This window comes from Muntiacus reevesi, chromosome 1, assembly GCF_963930625.1.
Source record: "Muntiacus reevesi chromosome 1, mMunRee1.1, whole genome shotgun sequence".
Taxonomy (NCBI): Eukaryota; Metazoa; Chordata; class Mammalia; order Artiodactyla; family Cervidae; genus Muntiacus; species Muntiacus reevesi.
The window spans coordinates 184,041,222-184,057,573 of record NC_089249.1 but is presented as its reverse complement, the minus strand read 5'-3'; the positions used below and the strand labels follow the sequence as shown (position 1 = coordinate 184,057,573).

The 16,352-nt window shown below is 52.6% G+C and overlaps 1 protein-coding gene across 1 annotated transcript in view; it reads left to right on the top strand.

The window, feature by feature from the left end:
- KCNN1 (potassium calcium-activated channel subfamily N member 1) overlaps positions 1 to 16,352 on the top strand; it is a 28,476-nt gene that overhangs the window by 8,013 nt on the left and 4,111 nt on the right. Inside the window, exons 4-7 of the mRNA XM_065931575.1 lie at positions 2,511 to 2,929; positions 5,860 to 6,001; positions 11,212 to 11,322; positions 12,147 to 12,274. Coding sequence (XP_065787647.1) covers positions 2,511 to 2,929; positions 5,860 to 6,001; positions 11,212 to 11,322; positions 12,147 to 12,274 — 800 coding nt within the window. The remainder of the gene's footprint in view (positions 1 to 2,510; positions 2,930 to 5,859; positions 6,002 to 11,211; positions 11,323 to 12,146; positions 12,275 to 16,352) is intronic.

Sequence of the window (16,352 nt, the reverse complement as noted above, 5' to 3'; positions counted from 1 at the left end):
GTCTGTGGCACCAGGCTCCTTCTCCTGGTCCACTGGACCTGTGTTTGAAAGATTTCTCATGTGCCAGGGATTCTCCTATTTCAGGGGTTGATCAAAAGCTGGTCAGGTCCCTGGAGAACCAAGTTCAGGGCTTGAAAGGCAGGTGTTACCACAACAGGCCAGCATCAGGGCCTGGGGACACCAAAGGGGGTCAGATCTGGCTTCTGACTCTGGCCTTTGATGACCCCTGACCTCAAGGAGCCACAGCCTGGCAGGAGGTGGGTGTAGGAAAATCCTACCTAGGTTGTACTGTATGCAGACCTGTCAAAGGACACCCAGAGTCTGGTACACGGGAGGGGTCCTCAGTCTGGCTAGGGGTTGGGGTAGGAGGATGGTGACCCTTGAAGTAAAGGAAGCAATTCTAAAGGGACAGCTGGGAACAGCAGCCTGGCAGTTCCTCAAACAGTTAAACATGGAGTTACCATATGACCCAGCAATTCCACCCCAAGTTACACACTTGGAGAAACAACTACATCCACATAAAAACGTGTACCCACATGTTCAGAGCAGCATTATTCACAATTGCCTAAAGGTGGAAACCCCCCAAATGTCCGTTGACTGATGTATGGATAAACAAACGGTGGTCCAGCCATACAATGCCATACTATTCAGCGAAACAGAAAAGAAGGAAGTGCTGTATGTTTGCACACCACAGCCGAGTGTCTTACACAGCAGAAGTATATTTTCTCGTGGGGCTTCCCTGATGGCTTAGACAGTAAAGAATCCGCCTGCAATGCAGGAGACCTGGGTTCAATCCCTGGGTTGGGAAGATCCCCTGGAGAAGGAAATGGCAGCCCACTCCAGTATGCTTGCCTGGGAAATCCCATGGACAGAGGAGTCTGGCGGGCTACAGTCCACGGGGTCATAAAGAGTCAGACATCACTGAGTGACTGACACACACATGTATTCTGTCACATCTCTGGAGGTTGGAAGGCCAAGGTCAGGTGCTGGCAGGGTTGGTTTCTCCTGAGGCTCTCTCCTTGACTTGCAGGAAGCTACCTCCTCATTGTGACCCTACATGGCCTTTCCTCTATGTGCATATACCCCTCTATGCACATACACCCCTGTATATACCCTTCTTATAAGGACACCAGTCCTGTAGGATGGGGGCCCAACCCCTATGACCTCATTTAATCTTTATATTTTTAAAGGCCCTATTTCCAAATACAGTCATATTGAGGGCTAGGCCCTTAGCAGTTGAATATTGAGTGGACAAAGTTCAGTCCATAACTCTCCATCCTCTGGCCCACCTCCCAAATCCATGTCCTTCTCCCATGCAAAATGCATCAATCCCAGCAGCCCCCAAAGTCTTAACTCATTCCAGCATCAACTCAAAGTCCAAAATCTCCTTTAAATATCATCTAGGGGCTTCCCCAGTGGTCCAGTGGTTAAGAATCCACACTTGTACTTCAGGGGCCCAGGTTTGATCCCAGGTCAGGGAAGTAAGATCCCATATACTGTGCCATACGGCCAAAGGAAAAAAGAAAGAAAGATTATATTTACATGTGTGTGTTGTGTTACTCGGCTGTGTCTGACTCTTTGCAACCCCATGGACTATATAGCCCGCCAGGATCCTCTGTCCATGGGATTATCCCAGCAAGAATACTGGAGTGGGTTGCAGTTTCCTACTCCAGGGGATCTTCCCGACCCAGGGATCAAACTCGCGTCTCTTGCATCTCCTAGATTGGCAGGCTAAGTATCATCTAAAACAGACATGGGTGAGACTTGAGGTACAATTCCTCTGGAGACAAAGTGTTCCTCCAGCTGTGAATCAGATAAGTTGTGTGCTTCCAAAGTACCGTGGTGGGCCTTGCATAGGATAGACGTTCCCATCCCCGAAGCCGAAAAATGTGCAAGGGGAGGAGTGACAGGTCCTAAACTTGTCTCAGACCTGCCCAGGCAAATTCCACGGGGTGTGAAGCTTGGAGAATGATGCTCATTGGCTCAGCGCCCCACCTTCCAGGCCTCCTGAGGCGGCAGCATTGCCTCCTTCACCCTAGTCGGTGGCCTTTTGTGACTGCCTTCTTTTACTCAGCATGATGTCTTCACGGAGTAGCATGCCCGTGCTGCACTCCTCTTCATGGCTGGGACACGTTCCACGTGTGGAAGGACCACATTCTGTTTCTCTCTGCATCCCTGGATGGACATTGGGTAGTTTCTACGTTGGGCGCCTGTGAACAGTGCTACTGTCATTGCACGTACACAGGATGTGTTTGAGCAACTGTTCTCATCTCTCTCGCCCATTTACCTAGGAATGGGAGGGCTGGGTCATTGGTAACTCTGTGTTTGGCTTTTGGGGGAACACCTGTGCCCTGTTTAGCTTGACTTGTGGCCGACCCTGAGCACTAGGGGGTTTCGCCTGTGAGGCCATGTTTGTTGTAAGAGTGGATGCGGTTTGGGGCTGGGATCTCCCTCCGTGGCCTGGGCACGTGTCCAGCATCCACTGCGTCCTGCCCGCCTGATCTCCGCAGCTGTTCATGGTGGACAACGGGGCGGATGACTGGCGCATCGCCATGACGTGCGAGCGCGTGTTCCTCATCTCCCTGGAGCTGGCGGTGTGCGCCATCCACCCAGTGCCCGGCCACTACCGCTTCACGTGGACGGCACGGCTGGCCTTCACGTACGCGCCGTCGGCGGCCGAGGCCGACGTGGATGTGCTGCTGTCGGTGCCTATGTTCCTGCGCCTCTACCTGCTGGGCCGCGTCATGCTACTGCACAGTAAGATCTTCACGGACGCCTCCAGCCGCAGCATCGGAGCCCTCAACAAGATCACCTTCAACACCCGCTTCGTCATGAAGACGCTGATGACCATCTGCCCGGGCACTGTGCTCCTGGTCTTCAGCATCTCCTCCTGGATCATCGCTGCCTGGACCGTTCGGGTCTGCGAGAGGTGCGCCCCTGACCCCTGGGCCCTGACCCCCCCCCCCCAACCCTCAGGCCCACCCACGATCTTAGTGACCCCAGGGCTCCCCCAGCCGCCACTCTGACCCTGCTGAACCCCATACCCACCCATGGCTCCATCCCCGTGACCCCTGATCCTGCTGACCCCTCCCCCCAGTTCCTGGCCTCAGCGACTGTCTCACATGCAGCTTCCTCATCCCTGGGACTCCAGCCCCGTGTCCCCAGCCACCCCCAGCTCCTACCCTGACCCCCATCCCTCCAGGACCCCATCCCTCTTCCCGCTTCCCCTCCCTCCAGGGGCCCCTCCACTGGCCCCGTCTCTGGCCCAGGGTGGTGGAGGCAGCAGGAACAAGGGCCCCCTCCATCCACCTGCATCTCCCACAATTTAACCTGCTCTCCTTCTCCCCTCTGCCCACCCTGCCGGACTGTAGGGAAAACATGTGAGTCCTACCCTCAGCCGAGCTCTGTGTGCAAAGCTGCCAGCTGTCCTGCCCGCCAGGAATTTAAGATCAGCTGCCACCGGGGGAGGGGGCGGAAAGGGGAGGCGGGTGTCTGGGACCCGCCCAGAGCCCACGGGCCATGGGGAGAGCTTGTCCCAGTGCCACCAGCCAGGTGGGTCTGGGTCACTCTCGGGCCTGGTGCCCTGGGCATCCCTAGGGTCCTTGCCACCAAGAAGGGGGCAGCAGAAGGGAGCAGAGGGAAGAAGAGTTTAGCTCTGGTGCCTGGTTGAGGCAGCTGGCCCCAGGGGGCAGGGACAGCTCCTTCAGTGGGTCTGGGATGAACAAGCACAGTCCCAGCTTTTCAGACCCCCAAACAGGGGTTTGTTCTGAATGGCCTTGGACGGTGCAGGGCCATCCAGCCAACTTACAGATGAGAACAATGAGGCTCTGAGGAGCTAAAGGGACACCCTGAGGGCCCAATGCCTGCTTCCCTCCCCCGGGGCTTCGTGGAGAGGGAACGGTCCCCCTGGATCTCTCAGGGCAGGGAAATGCCTTGTCTGGGAGGGGGTCTCTCTTGCCTCTTGATGAGCTGGGTAGGGGCTGTAATGGGTGGTGCTGGCACTGGGCTTCCTGGAAGGTCCCTGGGCCAGACCTGTCCCCAGAACCCCAATCCTCACCCCTTCAGTTGTCCCCTCCCCCACCCCGCCTCCGCCTGATGAGGGGCTCCGGGCCAAGAGGGCCCAGCTCTTCCCGTCCCCAAGGCTGAGGGTCACATGAGGGCTCCTTATTCCCCTGATGTGCCTGCGTGCCAGCTCCCACAGACCCGAGGGCTGGGCGCTGGGGAGTGGGAGAGGGTGCAGGCATGGCTGAGGTCCAGGCTGGGTCACTGCAGGGGCGCCTGGTGAGGGCAGGGCACGGGGCAAGGCCAGGGGCAGCCAATCCTAAATTCTGAGCCCTGAGACCCCGCTTGACGCCCCCTTGCCCGCCTCGCTCACCCCCGTGGCTCTGTCCCACCCCACCTCCCGCATGCCCCCGACTCCCTGGTCCAGGGTGACCCGGTAGCCCCCACCAGAGCTGCAGCTGGGCCTGGAGCCTCCGTGCCCACGGCCGACGGCTGATAGGTTCCCGGCTCCTCCTGCCTCCTGGGTGTGGGGTGCTGGTCTCTGGAGAAGTGGAAGCTGGTGCAGCTTCAGGCTCAGGTGCCACAGTGAAAGACGAGGCTCTGTACCTGGTACCCCTCACCCAGCAGGCAGCCTGGAAGCCCAGGCTGAACGGAAAGGCCTCCATCCCTCCTTCCCACCTTTTGGGTTTCCATCTCCTCCTTGTCTTTTTAAATTTTTTTTGGTCATGCCCCTTGGCATGTGGGATCTTAGTCCCCTGAACAGGGATTGAACCTGTGTGCCATGCTTTGGAAGCTCGGAGTCCTAACCACTGGACCTTCAGGGAGGCCTCCATCTCCTCCTTATCTTGAGCCCCTGACCCCAGCCCCCTCTGCCTGGAACAGCCCTCCCCAGCAGCTCCCCCTGCCCAGCCTCTGTGGCCCAAAAGGAGAGGGGTCATCTGGGAAGGGCTTCCTGACCTCCCTGAGCTGCAGGGGTTTTGCAGGCAGGGGACTGGGCTGGAGCAAAGCTTTGAACCACCCCCAGATCCAGAGCACCAGTCCCTCAGCCTCTGTGGTCAGGCTGACCATAGATAGCACCAGTTCATATCTTGTGCGGCCAGGGTCTCAGTCTTGGCTTTGCCTGGGAAAAATCATGTCCCTTTGCAAGGCCTTGGAATCTGTCCTCTTGAATAAAAGTTGAGTCCCAGGTCTCTCTCCAGAGCTAAACATGCTGCTGCCTTTCCGTCCTAACACCAGAAGATTCTCAGGCCTGAAGCTGGAGCAATTGCCCTCCACGTGTTGACTGTCCTAGGACTCCCATCCCCAGGGCTTGCTCCTCCAGGCTTCTGTCCCCCTGTGGAGTCCTCCTCCCTCCTCAGGGCCTTGCTGATTAGGGAAGTTCTTCCTGGTGTATGACTTGAACCCTTGCCTCTACTTCCTGCCGCTTCTGGTGCCCATGGCCACCCGTGTTTGCATCTGTCTGTGTGTCTGTCTTTGGGAGGGGAATCGTGTGCTTATGCGTGGACACATGTGGACGCTCCCTCACCTGGACCCCTTACTGCCCCATAATGAGCAGCTTGGTGGTCAGGGGAATGGAGGGTGTTGGAAGGGATGCTGGGAGGAAGGTATGGGTGCCCTCTGCCCTGTGGTAGCCTCAGGAGGACCATGGGGCTGTCCGGGGTACTAACCATCGCCCCACACTGCCCTACAGCAATGCTTTGGACACTTTGAGCCTCCAGCGTGGTCAGCTTCCTGCAGTCAAGGCCCCCGTGCAGCCAGGTGGACCCAGGGCCCTGCCTTCCTGGCACTGCCCCTGGGGCTGTGATGAAGGCAGAGGGACCAGTGTGGACTGACTGAATCTCCCTGGCTCCCCTTCAGGTACCATGATAAGCAGGAAGTGACCAGCAACTTCCTGGGGGCCATGTGGCTCATCTCCATCACCTTCCTCTCCATCGGCTATGGCGACATGGTGCCCCACACCTACTGCGGGAAGGGCGTGTGCCTGCTCACCGGCATCATGGTAAGGGCGAGGGCCCCTGCATGTCCCCACTAATGGGAGCTCACCCCATTTCGAGCTGGGCCTGCTCTGAGTTCCTCCCTGTGTCAGCCCTCCATTGCCCCCTTCCATCTGATGCGACATGAAATCCACCCCTTTAGGTTTCCAGGGGACATCTCTTCTGGCTCCTTCCAGCCTGAGTCATACAGCGTCTTCTGTGCCCGCCAGGCCAGATGCTGTGGTCCACTCTGAACCAAGAGTCACCATTACCCCTTTATGCCCCACAGCCCACCTAACTCACGGTCCTTGGATCCAGGGCGAGGGACTTGATGCTTCTGTGCCTTGGTTTCCCTGGCTGTAACCAGTGCCCACTCCCTCTGCTTCTTGCAAGGACTCAGTCCCTTCATTTTTGTGAAATGCCTAAAGCCATGAATGCCTCATATACCCAGTCAATACCCCCTGACCCTGCCATCACAACCCAGTTCCCCATCCTTGCCTAACACTCAGGGTGTGCTGAGCATCCCTCTGAGCCCCTCGGGTGTGAAGTTTATCTCATGTGACTCTGTGGGCCCAGGCAGCACCCTGTCTTCCCTAAAGTCTTCCTAAGTCTGTCTGCTTGTGTGGGTAACCTTTGACATCTGGCGCCTTGTCTTTACCATGATTCGATCATTAGGTTCCCTGCCCATCCCTTCCTTCTGGAACCTTCTTTCTCTCCAAGCTCCTTTGATCTCCATCAGTGCTTTTCCATGTTTTGAATTATGACTTATTTGATATATGGTCGGGCACACCTATCCCTAGCCCCCAGTTGACATGTTCATTTTGATGCCAGAACTTGGCCTCTGTGTACTGATTTCAAGTCAAATCTTGACGATAGAGTTTGGGGTGAAATACAAAAGAATAGCTTTATTGCTTTGCCAGACAAAAGGGGACCCAGCAGGCTTGTGCCCCTCAAAACTGTGTGTCCCAAGCCGGGACGATTTGGTGAAGGGTTTCATGGCAGTGGCTCCAGGGTGGAGTTTTCCCTGGTGGTTCAGGCGATGAAGAATCTGCCTGCAATGCGGGAGACCCGGGTTCGATCTCTGGATCAGGAAGGTCCCCTGGAGAAGGGAATGGCTACCCACTCCAGTATTCTTGCCTGGAGAACTCCATGGACAGAGGAGCCTGGTGGGCTACAGTCCACGGGGTCGCAATGAGTCGGACATAACTTAGCAACTGAACAACAACAAATTTAATTTGCTGGGGGTGGAGTGCTGGAGTAGATTGTGAAATAACAAAGAAACATGCATAATGCCTTTTAACTAAGAGAGGGCTGGGTCAGCCTAGCCTGTAGAAGCAAGAACCCAGTGGGGGCCAGAGGAGGATGTGTACCCCCAGCTTGTGTCCAAAAAGAAAGAGACAAGGGGCAAAGAGGGGAGAGAGCCGTGGGCCTGGGGAGATGGTGCAGCATGAGACAGTCAACGTGGACCCAGTGGAAACACAGCCCCTCCTCCTGCGGGAGGAAAGAAAACCATGGTGGGGATGATGACGGACTTTTGTACGGACAAATGCATTTCTCTACAAAGGAAAATAAGTGGCCTGGGGAGACCATGGGGGGAATTAGGTTGGCTTCCTTTGGCTTGTTTGTGTTAATTTTTTCACAAATTGAAATTGAGCAGGACCCTGTGGGCACAGAAACCTTTCAGACAGTTGCTGATCAGGGGAGGGGATACGGCCCTCAGGAGAGGAGCAGCCCGGAAACCACAGTGCCGCCTTGGGCCAGGGTCCCAGCTCTGCCTCAGGATACACATCATAGTAGCTTTGAGCTCTTCTACAGAACTAAAACCTTCAACCAATGGAAGATGATGAAATACTTGGTGAAACAGTCTTCATTCCAGAGAGAAGGTCAGTTTGATAACCACAAGAACCACAGAAGCTTGTCCAGAGACCACCTGAGGCCAGGTTAAAGGAATGCACACACTCTTGAGCCTTATCAGCAGCTCCCCCCTGGAACCACTGCTATGAAGAAAAGTGAGAATGTCAGTCTCTCCGTCGTGTCCAACTCTGTGTGACCCCCTGGACTGTAGCCTGCCAGGCTCCTCTGTCCATAGAGTTCTCCAGACAAGAATACTGGAGTGGGTAGCCATTCCCTTCTCTAGGGGATCTTCCTGATGCAGGGATCAAACCCGCATCTCCTGCATTGGCAGGCAAGTTCTTTACTACTGAGCCACCAGGGAAGAACTCAAATGAACTTTACAAATAAAAAAAACAAAGCATTCAGATAAGATGACTTTAAACCCAGAACACCCACAGTGAAACAGGAAAGCCATGTTCTCTCCACTGGGATGAGCCTCCTTCCAGAAAATCAGTTTGGTATTTAGCCTGCAGCTCACTCCTGGCCCTCGCCTCCAGCAAATGCAGGAGTGTTTATACCCAGAGATATTTCTTGCTCTTCTGTTACCACATAGCCAGGGGTCACATGAAGCAACACCTTGGTCTTTCAAGCCACTTTCTGTTTCTTATTCTCCTGTTACTGTCTCCTCTTCCATCCTTGTCCAAGTGTGTCTCCTCCCTGTCACTGTTCCATGGCCCACCCCCTTCTAATATGTTATAAAACACACATTTGTTCATCCTTGAACTTCAAGGCATCCCAGCATGGCCTCCTCTAAACTCAGAGTCTTTTGCTGGATGTGGCATCTGTGCTGTTGTGTGGCACATTGGCCATCAGCCCATCTTTTTCCTGGCTGCATAGTATTCCACATGGAGGTTCCCAATATGTTCTGGGCCCCAGTTGACTGGGATTTTTGTTTTTAAATTTTTATTGAAGTATAGTTGATTTACAGTGTTGTGCCAATCTCTGCTTATAGAAAATGACCCAGTTATACACATAAAACATCCTTTTTATTACATATTCTTTTCCATTGTGGTTTATCACAGGATACCGAATGTAGTCTCCTGTGCTATATTAGTAGGGCCTTGTTGTTTATCCATTCTATATATAATAGTTTATATTTGCTAACGCCACACTTCCACTCCCTCCCTTCCACTTCCCTCTCCCAGCTGACAGTCACACGTTTGTTCTCTATGTCTGAGTCTGTTTCTGTTCTGCAGATGGGTGCATTTGTGCCACGGTTTAGATTCCACATGTAAATCATACCATGTGGTTTTTGTCTTTCTCTTTTTTACTTACTTCACTTAGTATGATAATATCTAGTTTCACCCATGTTGCTGCAAGAGGCCTTGTTTTATTCTTTTTTATAGCTGAGTAGTATTCCATTGTATGTATGTACCGCATCCTCTGTATCCATTCATCTGTCAGTGGATATCTAGATGTTTCCACTTCTTAGCTATTGTGAACAGTGCTGCTTTGAATACAGCGGTGCATGTACCTTTATGAATTGTAGTTTTGTCTGGGTATATATGCCCAGGAGTGGAATTGCTGGATTGTATGGTAATTCCATTTTCTGTTTTCTGAGGAGCCTCCACACTGTCTTCCATAGTGACTGAACCAATGTACATTCCCATCAATGGTGTAGGAGGGTTTCCTTTTTTTCCACACCCTTTCCAGTATTTGTTGTTTATAGACCTTTTAATGGTGGTCATTCTGACAGGTGTGAGGAGGTACCTCATTATAGTTTTGATTTGCATTTCTCTCACAGTTGCTGATGTTGGGCATCTTTTCATGTGCCTATTGGCCATCTGTATGTCTTCTCTGGAGAAATATCTATTAATGTGTTCTCATTTTTCAACTGGGCTGGTTTTTGCTGTTGAGTTGTATGAGTTGTCAGTGTATTTTGGAAACTAAGCCCTTGTCTGTTACATCATTTGTAAATATTTTCTCCCATTTCGTAAGTTGTCTTTTCTTTCTTTCTTTTTTTTGGTGTGTGTGTGTTTGTGTGTGTGTGTGTGTGTGTGTGTGTGTGTGTGTGTGTGGTTTCCTTTGCTCTGCAAAAGCTTTAAGTTTGACTAGTTCCCATTTGTTTATTTTTATTTCTATTGCTTTGGGAGACTGACCTAAGAAAACATTGGTACGATTTATGTCAGAGAATGTTTTAGACAGGGCTTTTCTTGAACACAGACTCCTGAGTCTTCCCAAGCCCCATATCCTGGCCAGAAATGCATGGTGGGATCTCCTCAAGGGCTGACTTTGTGCCCACCCTTCCCTGTAAATGTTTGCTTCCATCTGTAAGAAAAACTAGCCACTCCCCTGGTCCCCAGGGGCTGGGTTTGGGTCTCTTCCTTCCTTTCATCCTGTATGCATCACCCACAGGAGGAAGCAGTGGGCGGGTGAGGTGCCAGAGAGAGCCTTGGTACAGTCAGGGAGCCACCTTCCAGCCCCTCAGCGGCCCCCCTCAGCGGCCCCCCTCAGCGGCCCCTGCCGCCTCCTCCCTGGCCACTCCTGGGCTGACGACAGCTGGATGTCCTGTGTTCCCAGGATCCCGATTCTCAACGGCTGAATGCCCCCTTTCTCTCCCTCCTCCATCACTTTTCACTGTCCCCCCTACTCCTGCCTGGCAGCCTCGCCCTCCTCCTTGGGTCCTCCCTCCTGCCCTTCTGCCTCTCAAGTGGCTGCCAAGTGGACAAGCAAGTCCCCTCTGGCCTCCTTCCCTCACTGGGGGACTGGCTGCCATTCAGGACATACTGGGGAGGGTGGTTGCTAAGAGCAGGAGCCCCATCACAGGGGAGACAACCCCTCCTTTTATTTCCCCGCATCCTGGGACCTACACTTTGCCTCTTCTGTCCTGAAAACGCCCCACCATGATCGGCTGACCTGATCTTCTTTCTCACCACCCTTCTGACCCTACCAGTTAGCTGCATTACCGGTCAGCAACATGTCAGCTGGGTCTCTGTCTCCATCATGTAGACCCCAAAGCCTGGATGGAAATTCTTCCCATCCTCTCACCTCCATGGGCATCAGCCGCAAATGCGCATGTAGATTCTGCCTGCGTCTTGTCCTCTTTCTTATCTTTGAGCCTCACTTTTCCCCTCTGCCCAAGAGGGATAAGAGTGGTCCTGCCTCCTGGGGTTGTTGGGAATCAAACGGACTGATGTATGGCACAGACTCCCTGGACATTCAGTGGTGTTAAGCAAGGGGGGTTTAGAGTCAGTGAACTCAGAAGATGAGATTTGCCAACGCTGCAGGTTTGGAGGGCAAAGGTGAGGGGGGAACCAGGAAGGCGTCCTGGAGGAGGGAGGGGGTCCTACTTGCGACCCGTATGAGGTGGACTCTGACATGCCCCCTCGCCTTCTTCTTGCAGGGGGCTGGCTGCACGGCACTCGTGGTGGCTGTGGTGGCCCGGAAGCTGGAGCTCACCAAGGCAGAGAAACACGTGCACAACTTCATGATGGACACTCAGCTCACCAAGCGGGTACGGACCCCAGCCCCTCACGGCCATATCTCCTCCTGGTCCTCCGGGCGGGCTCTCCCCACCGTACTTCTGCACGTGCGCCCCTGGGTCTCGCCCTGCTGCCTGTGTGTGCCCAGAGAGCCCTGAGCTGCGCCGCCGTGTGAACGCCTTTGAGCTGTGCAGAGTCGTGGCTGCGGCCACAGCTGTCCACTTCACGCTCGGTCACAGCCCAGCCGCGGGCCGCTCAGCAAGAGGCAGGGCCGTCATCACCAGGCAGCCAGGTGCAGCTTATAAGCTGTATGACCTCAGCAGGTGGGTCTCTCTGAGCCTGTTTCCTTACATATAAAGTGAGAGAGATCCCACCATGTGGAGATTCACCCAGTTAATATTAGCAAGATGTATAGAAAGGGTCTGGCCTGTGGTGATGTTTGTCAGGCATGCGTGCATGCCCACACACAGAGTATAGCTGTGGCTGGCTAAACATGGCCCTGCCTTACAGCCCCAGGACCCCAGAGGGACACTTCCGTCCCAGTTTCTGGGAGTTTCTGGAAGCTTCCAGAAGTTTCCAGAGCCTTCCCTAGTTTTGTGCCTACTTGGGGCTTCCCAGGTGGCTCAGTGGTAAAGAATTCACCTGTCCATGCAATAGATGTAGGTTTGATCCCTGGGCTGGGAAGATCCCCTGGAGGAGGAAATGGCAACCCACTCCAATATTCTTGCCTGAAAAATCCCATGGACAGAGGAGCCTGGCAGGCTAGAGTCTATGGGGTCACAGAGAGTCGGACACAGCTGAGTAGCTGAGCAGCAGCAGCAACAGCAGCAAGGACATGTTCTTTCTCTGGCCTCAGGTAAAAAATGCCGCTGCTAACGTTCTCAGGGAGACGTGGCTCATCTACAAACACACCAGGCTGGTGAAAAAGCCAGACCAGGCCCGGGTTCGGAAACACCAGCGTAAGTTCCTCCAAGCCATCCATCAGTAAGTCCAGCACCTTTCCCACTCGCGTTTCTGTGTCCACCGGGCACAGAGGCAGCCCTGGCTCGCGGGGAGGAGGCTGCAGACTAGGCCAGACAGCTCGCCATGGCCACATACATCATGACCATTCCCCTTCTGGGTGGTCAGTTGGTTGGGGCCTATGGCTTCTGTGCTGGGTGGGATAGTGGGACCAGCACTTCTCCAGGACAATCACCTCTGATAAATCATGCAGACCACCCAACATAAGTGGCAGGAAGCATATTTTCTTCTCTGGAATAGCCAAAATGCCTTTCCCCTTGGGCACTAAAGCAATTTCCCCTTTTTGCTTTGCCTTCCAGGAAGCTCAGAATTAAATTTGCGGCCTGATTTGTATGATCATGTGGGGTAATCAGAGATTACTTAATTTTCTCTGTTGTCCCTTTTTCCTGAGAATTATTTAATCAACTAGTTCTCATGTTGACTGCTCACTGGAGTCACCCAGGGAGTGCTTTTTAAAATCCCATAGGCCATACCGAATGCCAATTACAGTAGAGTCTGGGATACAGCCTGAGCTCAAGTTTAAGCTCCTCAGGGGAATTCAATGTTCAGCCAGAGTTGGCAGACTTCTTCTGTAAAGGACCAGATATTAATTATCTCAGACTTTGTGAGCCAGAATGTCTCTGTTGCGACTACTCAGCTCTGCTGTTGTAGCAAAGACAGCAAGGTGAATGGGTGTGACTATGCGCCAATAAAACTTTGTTTTCTAAAACAAACAGCTGCCTGGAATTTGGCCTATAAACCATAATATGCCAATCACTGTCCACAAGAAATATTATGTGAGTAACATACATAGTTTAAAATTTTCTAGTACCCACATTTTAAAAAGGTGAAAAGAAACAAGTGAAATTAATTTTAATATATTTATTCAACCTAATATATGAAAATCATTATCAGTTACTAATATGTGATTAATATAGAAATCATTAACATTTTAGAAAGTTTTTGATACTAAATCTTTGCAGTCTGGTGGATATTTTACACTATGACCTGTTTTTATTCAGACAAGTCACATTTCACTAGCTACATATAGGAGGTATGGGACAGTGCACAGTCTAGAATTTAAACAGGTCCAAATTCTGTGGGATCCAGCACTCAACAATAAATTAGAGTTGAGTCACATAGAACCTGATTTAAAATTGTCAAGCATTTTAAGGCACTTCTCAGAATGAGCCTATGCATCCCCAGCTCTTACATTCTGGAAAACCTCATTCACAATTGGGCTTCCCTGGGAAAATCAGATGGATTCTTGCCCTAAGAACTCCTCAACCAGACTCGGGGGCTGATGAATCAGAGAGTGGGGCAAACAGTGTTAGGTAGGGTCTGAGCTAGTACAACAGGAAGGCAATCAAGTCAGCCATAAGGAACAGAGGTGGGAAGCAACGCTGCCAACGCCCATGTGAGCAGGAGAGCCAGGCAGCTTGCTGTGGGGAGACTCCAGGTCATGGCTAGTGTGGGCAGCGACTGGGCCACCATGGCATAGCGGAGCGAGTCCGTAGAAGACCAGACCATGAGCGAGGAGGCCCAGCTAGCTCACTTTAACTCCTTAAATCCTGTTTACTCATTTTGCCTCTTTTTAAAGAACAACTTTATTAAAGTATAATCAACATACAGTCAACTGCAGCTGTTTAGAGTGCACAGTTTGATCAGTATTAACGTATGTGTACCCCCATGAAACTGTCACCACAGTCAAAATAATGAACAGATTTATTGCCCTAGAAGTCTTCTTGAGCCCTGATAATCCTTGTCTTTTAACTAGAGACTTTAGTCCGTTAACGTTTATTGTGTTTACTGTACCATCCTTGTTTTTTAGCTAGAGTTTAATCCATTGTGTTTACTGTTATGATTGAATTAATTTCTCATGGTAACAATCTCTACTTCACAAGACTGTAGGGAGGTCTAAATGGAGTGATATGCAAAAATGCCTGGCATAGTTCATGGCACAGAGCAAGTATTCAGTAACACATGGTACCCCCAACCTCTGCTTCCATAATCACCTACGAAGCAGGGGAAGAAATCAGTGCCCCACATACTCGGATCACTGTGCCCAGGTGTTTGTCCTATGTCCTCACAAGACCCTACAGCCCTGCTTGTTGACCCTTCAAAGGTTGTTTACTGACCACAGGGTCCCAGTCTGGTCTCTGCCACCTAACTTCGGGGCCTGAGCAAGTGACTATGCTACTTCAAGCTTCATTTTCTTATCTGTAAAGTGGAAGCAGTGGTGACATCCCTTTTCTCCAGGAATGGAGTGTGAATGAAACACAATTGAGGTGACCAGATGACTTGCCTGAGCCTGCCTACCACATAGTATTTTCTGAAAATGAGAACTGGTGTTGTTGTTGGCATCCTCAAAATGTTCATTTGGTTAAGCCACAAGAATTTCCTCCACCAGCTGGTGTGCCAGGCATGGGGGGCACAGACATGTCTCTGCTCCGGACCTTGCTCTAAGGGATATCCCTGAAAGTTCTCTGGGAGAAGTGGGAGGGTAGGAATTGAGGACAGCTAGGTCAGTGGAGAAGGCACCTGCTCTATGAGTTCCCTGTGTTCTTTTGCTCTGGGGCAGGATTATCTCACTCACCTTTAGGTCCCCCTGCAGCCCCCCAAATAGTGGCCTTATAAGAACAGCTGATGAAATCAAGCACATTTGAACTAGGGCCTGAAAGATGGATGGGATTTGGGTAGGAAACCAAGAGGTGGGCATGCATGCTAAGGAGTGTGCACAGTTTGGACAAGGGTGGGAGGTGGGAGCACAGTGCCCAGCAGATGAGAAGTGCCACCAGCAGGTGTGAGGGAGCCATGGCATCTTCTTGAGCTGGAGAGTCCCCACGACGGGAGTGCGGTGTGAGCAGCCAGTGGAAAGGAAGACATGGTCTCAGAGGGGACAGACACCACAAGCTGGGTGGTTCAAAACAGAATTTGTGATCGCACCACTCTGGAGGCCAGAAGTCCACAATCAAGGTGTTGGCAGGACCATTCTCCCTCTGAGGACATTAGGGGAAGATCTGTCGTAGGCGTCTCTCCTAGCTGTTGGCAGCCCCAGGCGCTCCTTGGCTCACAGAAGCATTGCTCCGATCCTGCATCTTCATATGTTCTCCCTGTGTCTTCACATCATTCTCCTTCCCTGTATGTGTGTCCAAATTTCCCCCCTTTTATAAGGATACCAGTATACCAGTTATCTTAACCGATTAAATCTGGAAAGACTCCATTTCCAAACAGTCACATTGTGAGGTGCTGGAGGCTAGGACTTCAGTATGTCTTTTGCGGAGACACCATTCAACCTGTAACAGGAAGTTTCCAGAGATGCCAAGAATGACTTCCCCAGGGCCGGCATGTCTGTGGCTCCTTAGCAAGCCTCCATTTCCTCTCCAAGGCACCCCCAGACTTCCAGTGTTGGGGTTGCCTGTATCTGCCTCCACTTCTCCAGACCGAGAAGTGGGTCCTCCCAGGGGTCCTGACAACACCCAGGATGGGTGGGACCCAAGGGTCCTCTCCAAGCATCTGTCACATATAAGATGTGCAGGGCTTGAATTTGGACCAGTGAGGAGGAAAAACAGAGTCCTGCCTGAAATGGTCTCCTTGGGCTGGCTTAGCTACAGAAGGGGTGGAGAGAAGGGGTGATGACAAACCCCCACGCCTGCATAGGGAGCCGTCCACAGGGCCAAGGTCTCAGAGGCTGAGTGGCAGGCAGTGCAGGCTCAAGTCCTGGTAGGAGGCTAGTAGGCGCCGGCTTTGCCCGCTCTGAGCCTCGGTTTCCCCCTCAGGAAATGTGTGGGCACAGTTTTCTGGACTAAATGCCATCTCCAGGGCCGGGAGCTCGGTACAGGCTGGCATACAGCGCGGCTGCAGGGCTGAAGGCAGCTGCATTTGGTGGGAGGGCGCTGCTGGAGAGAGGAAGCAGAGAGCGGCTGCATCCCTGAGGGCTGGCACCACCCCCTCAGAGGCTGGACCTCTCCCAAGAGCAAGGGCGGTTGCCCCTCTGCTGTCTAGGGCCCCCAGCCTGGCCCTGGGGTGCCGCCCATGGGAGGTGGGCCGGGTTGGGTACGGG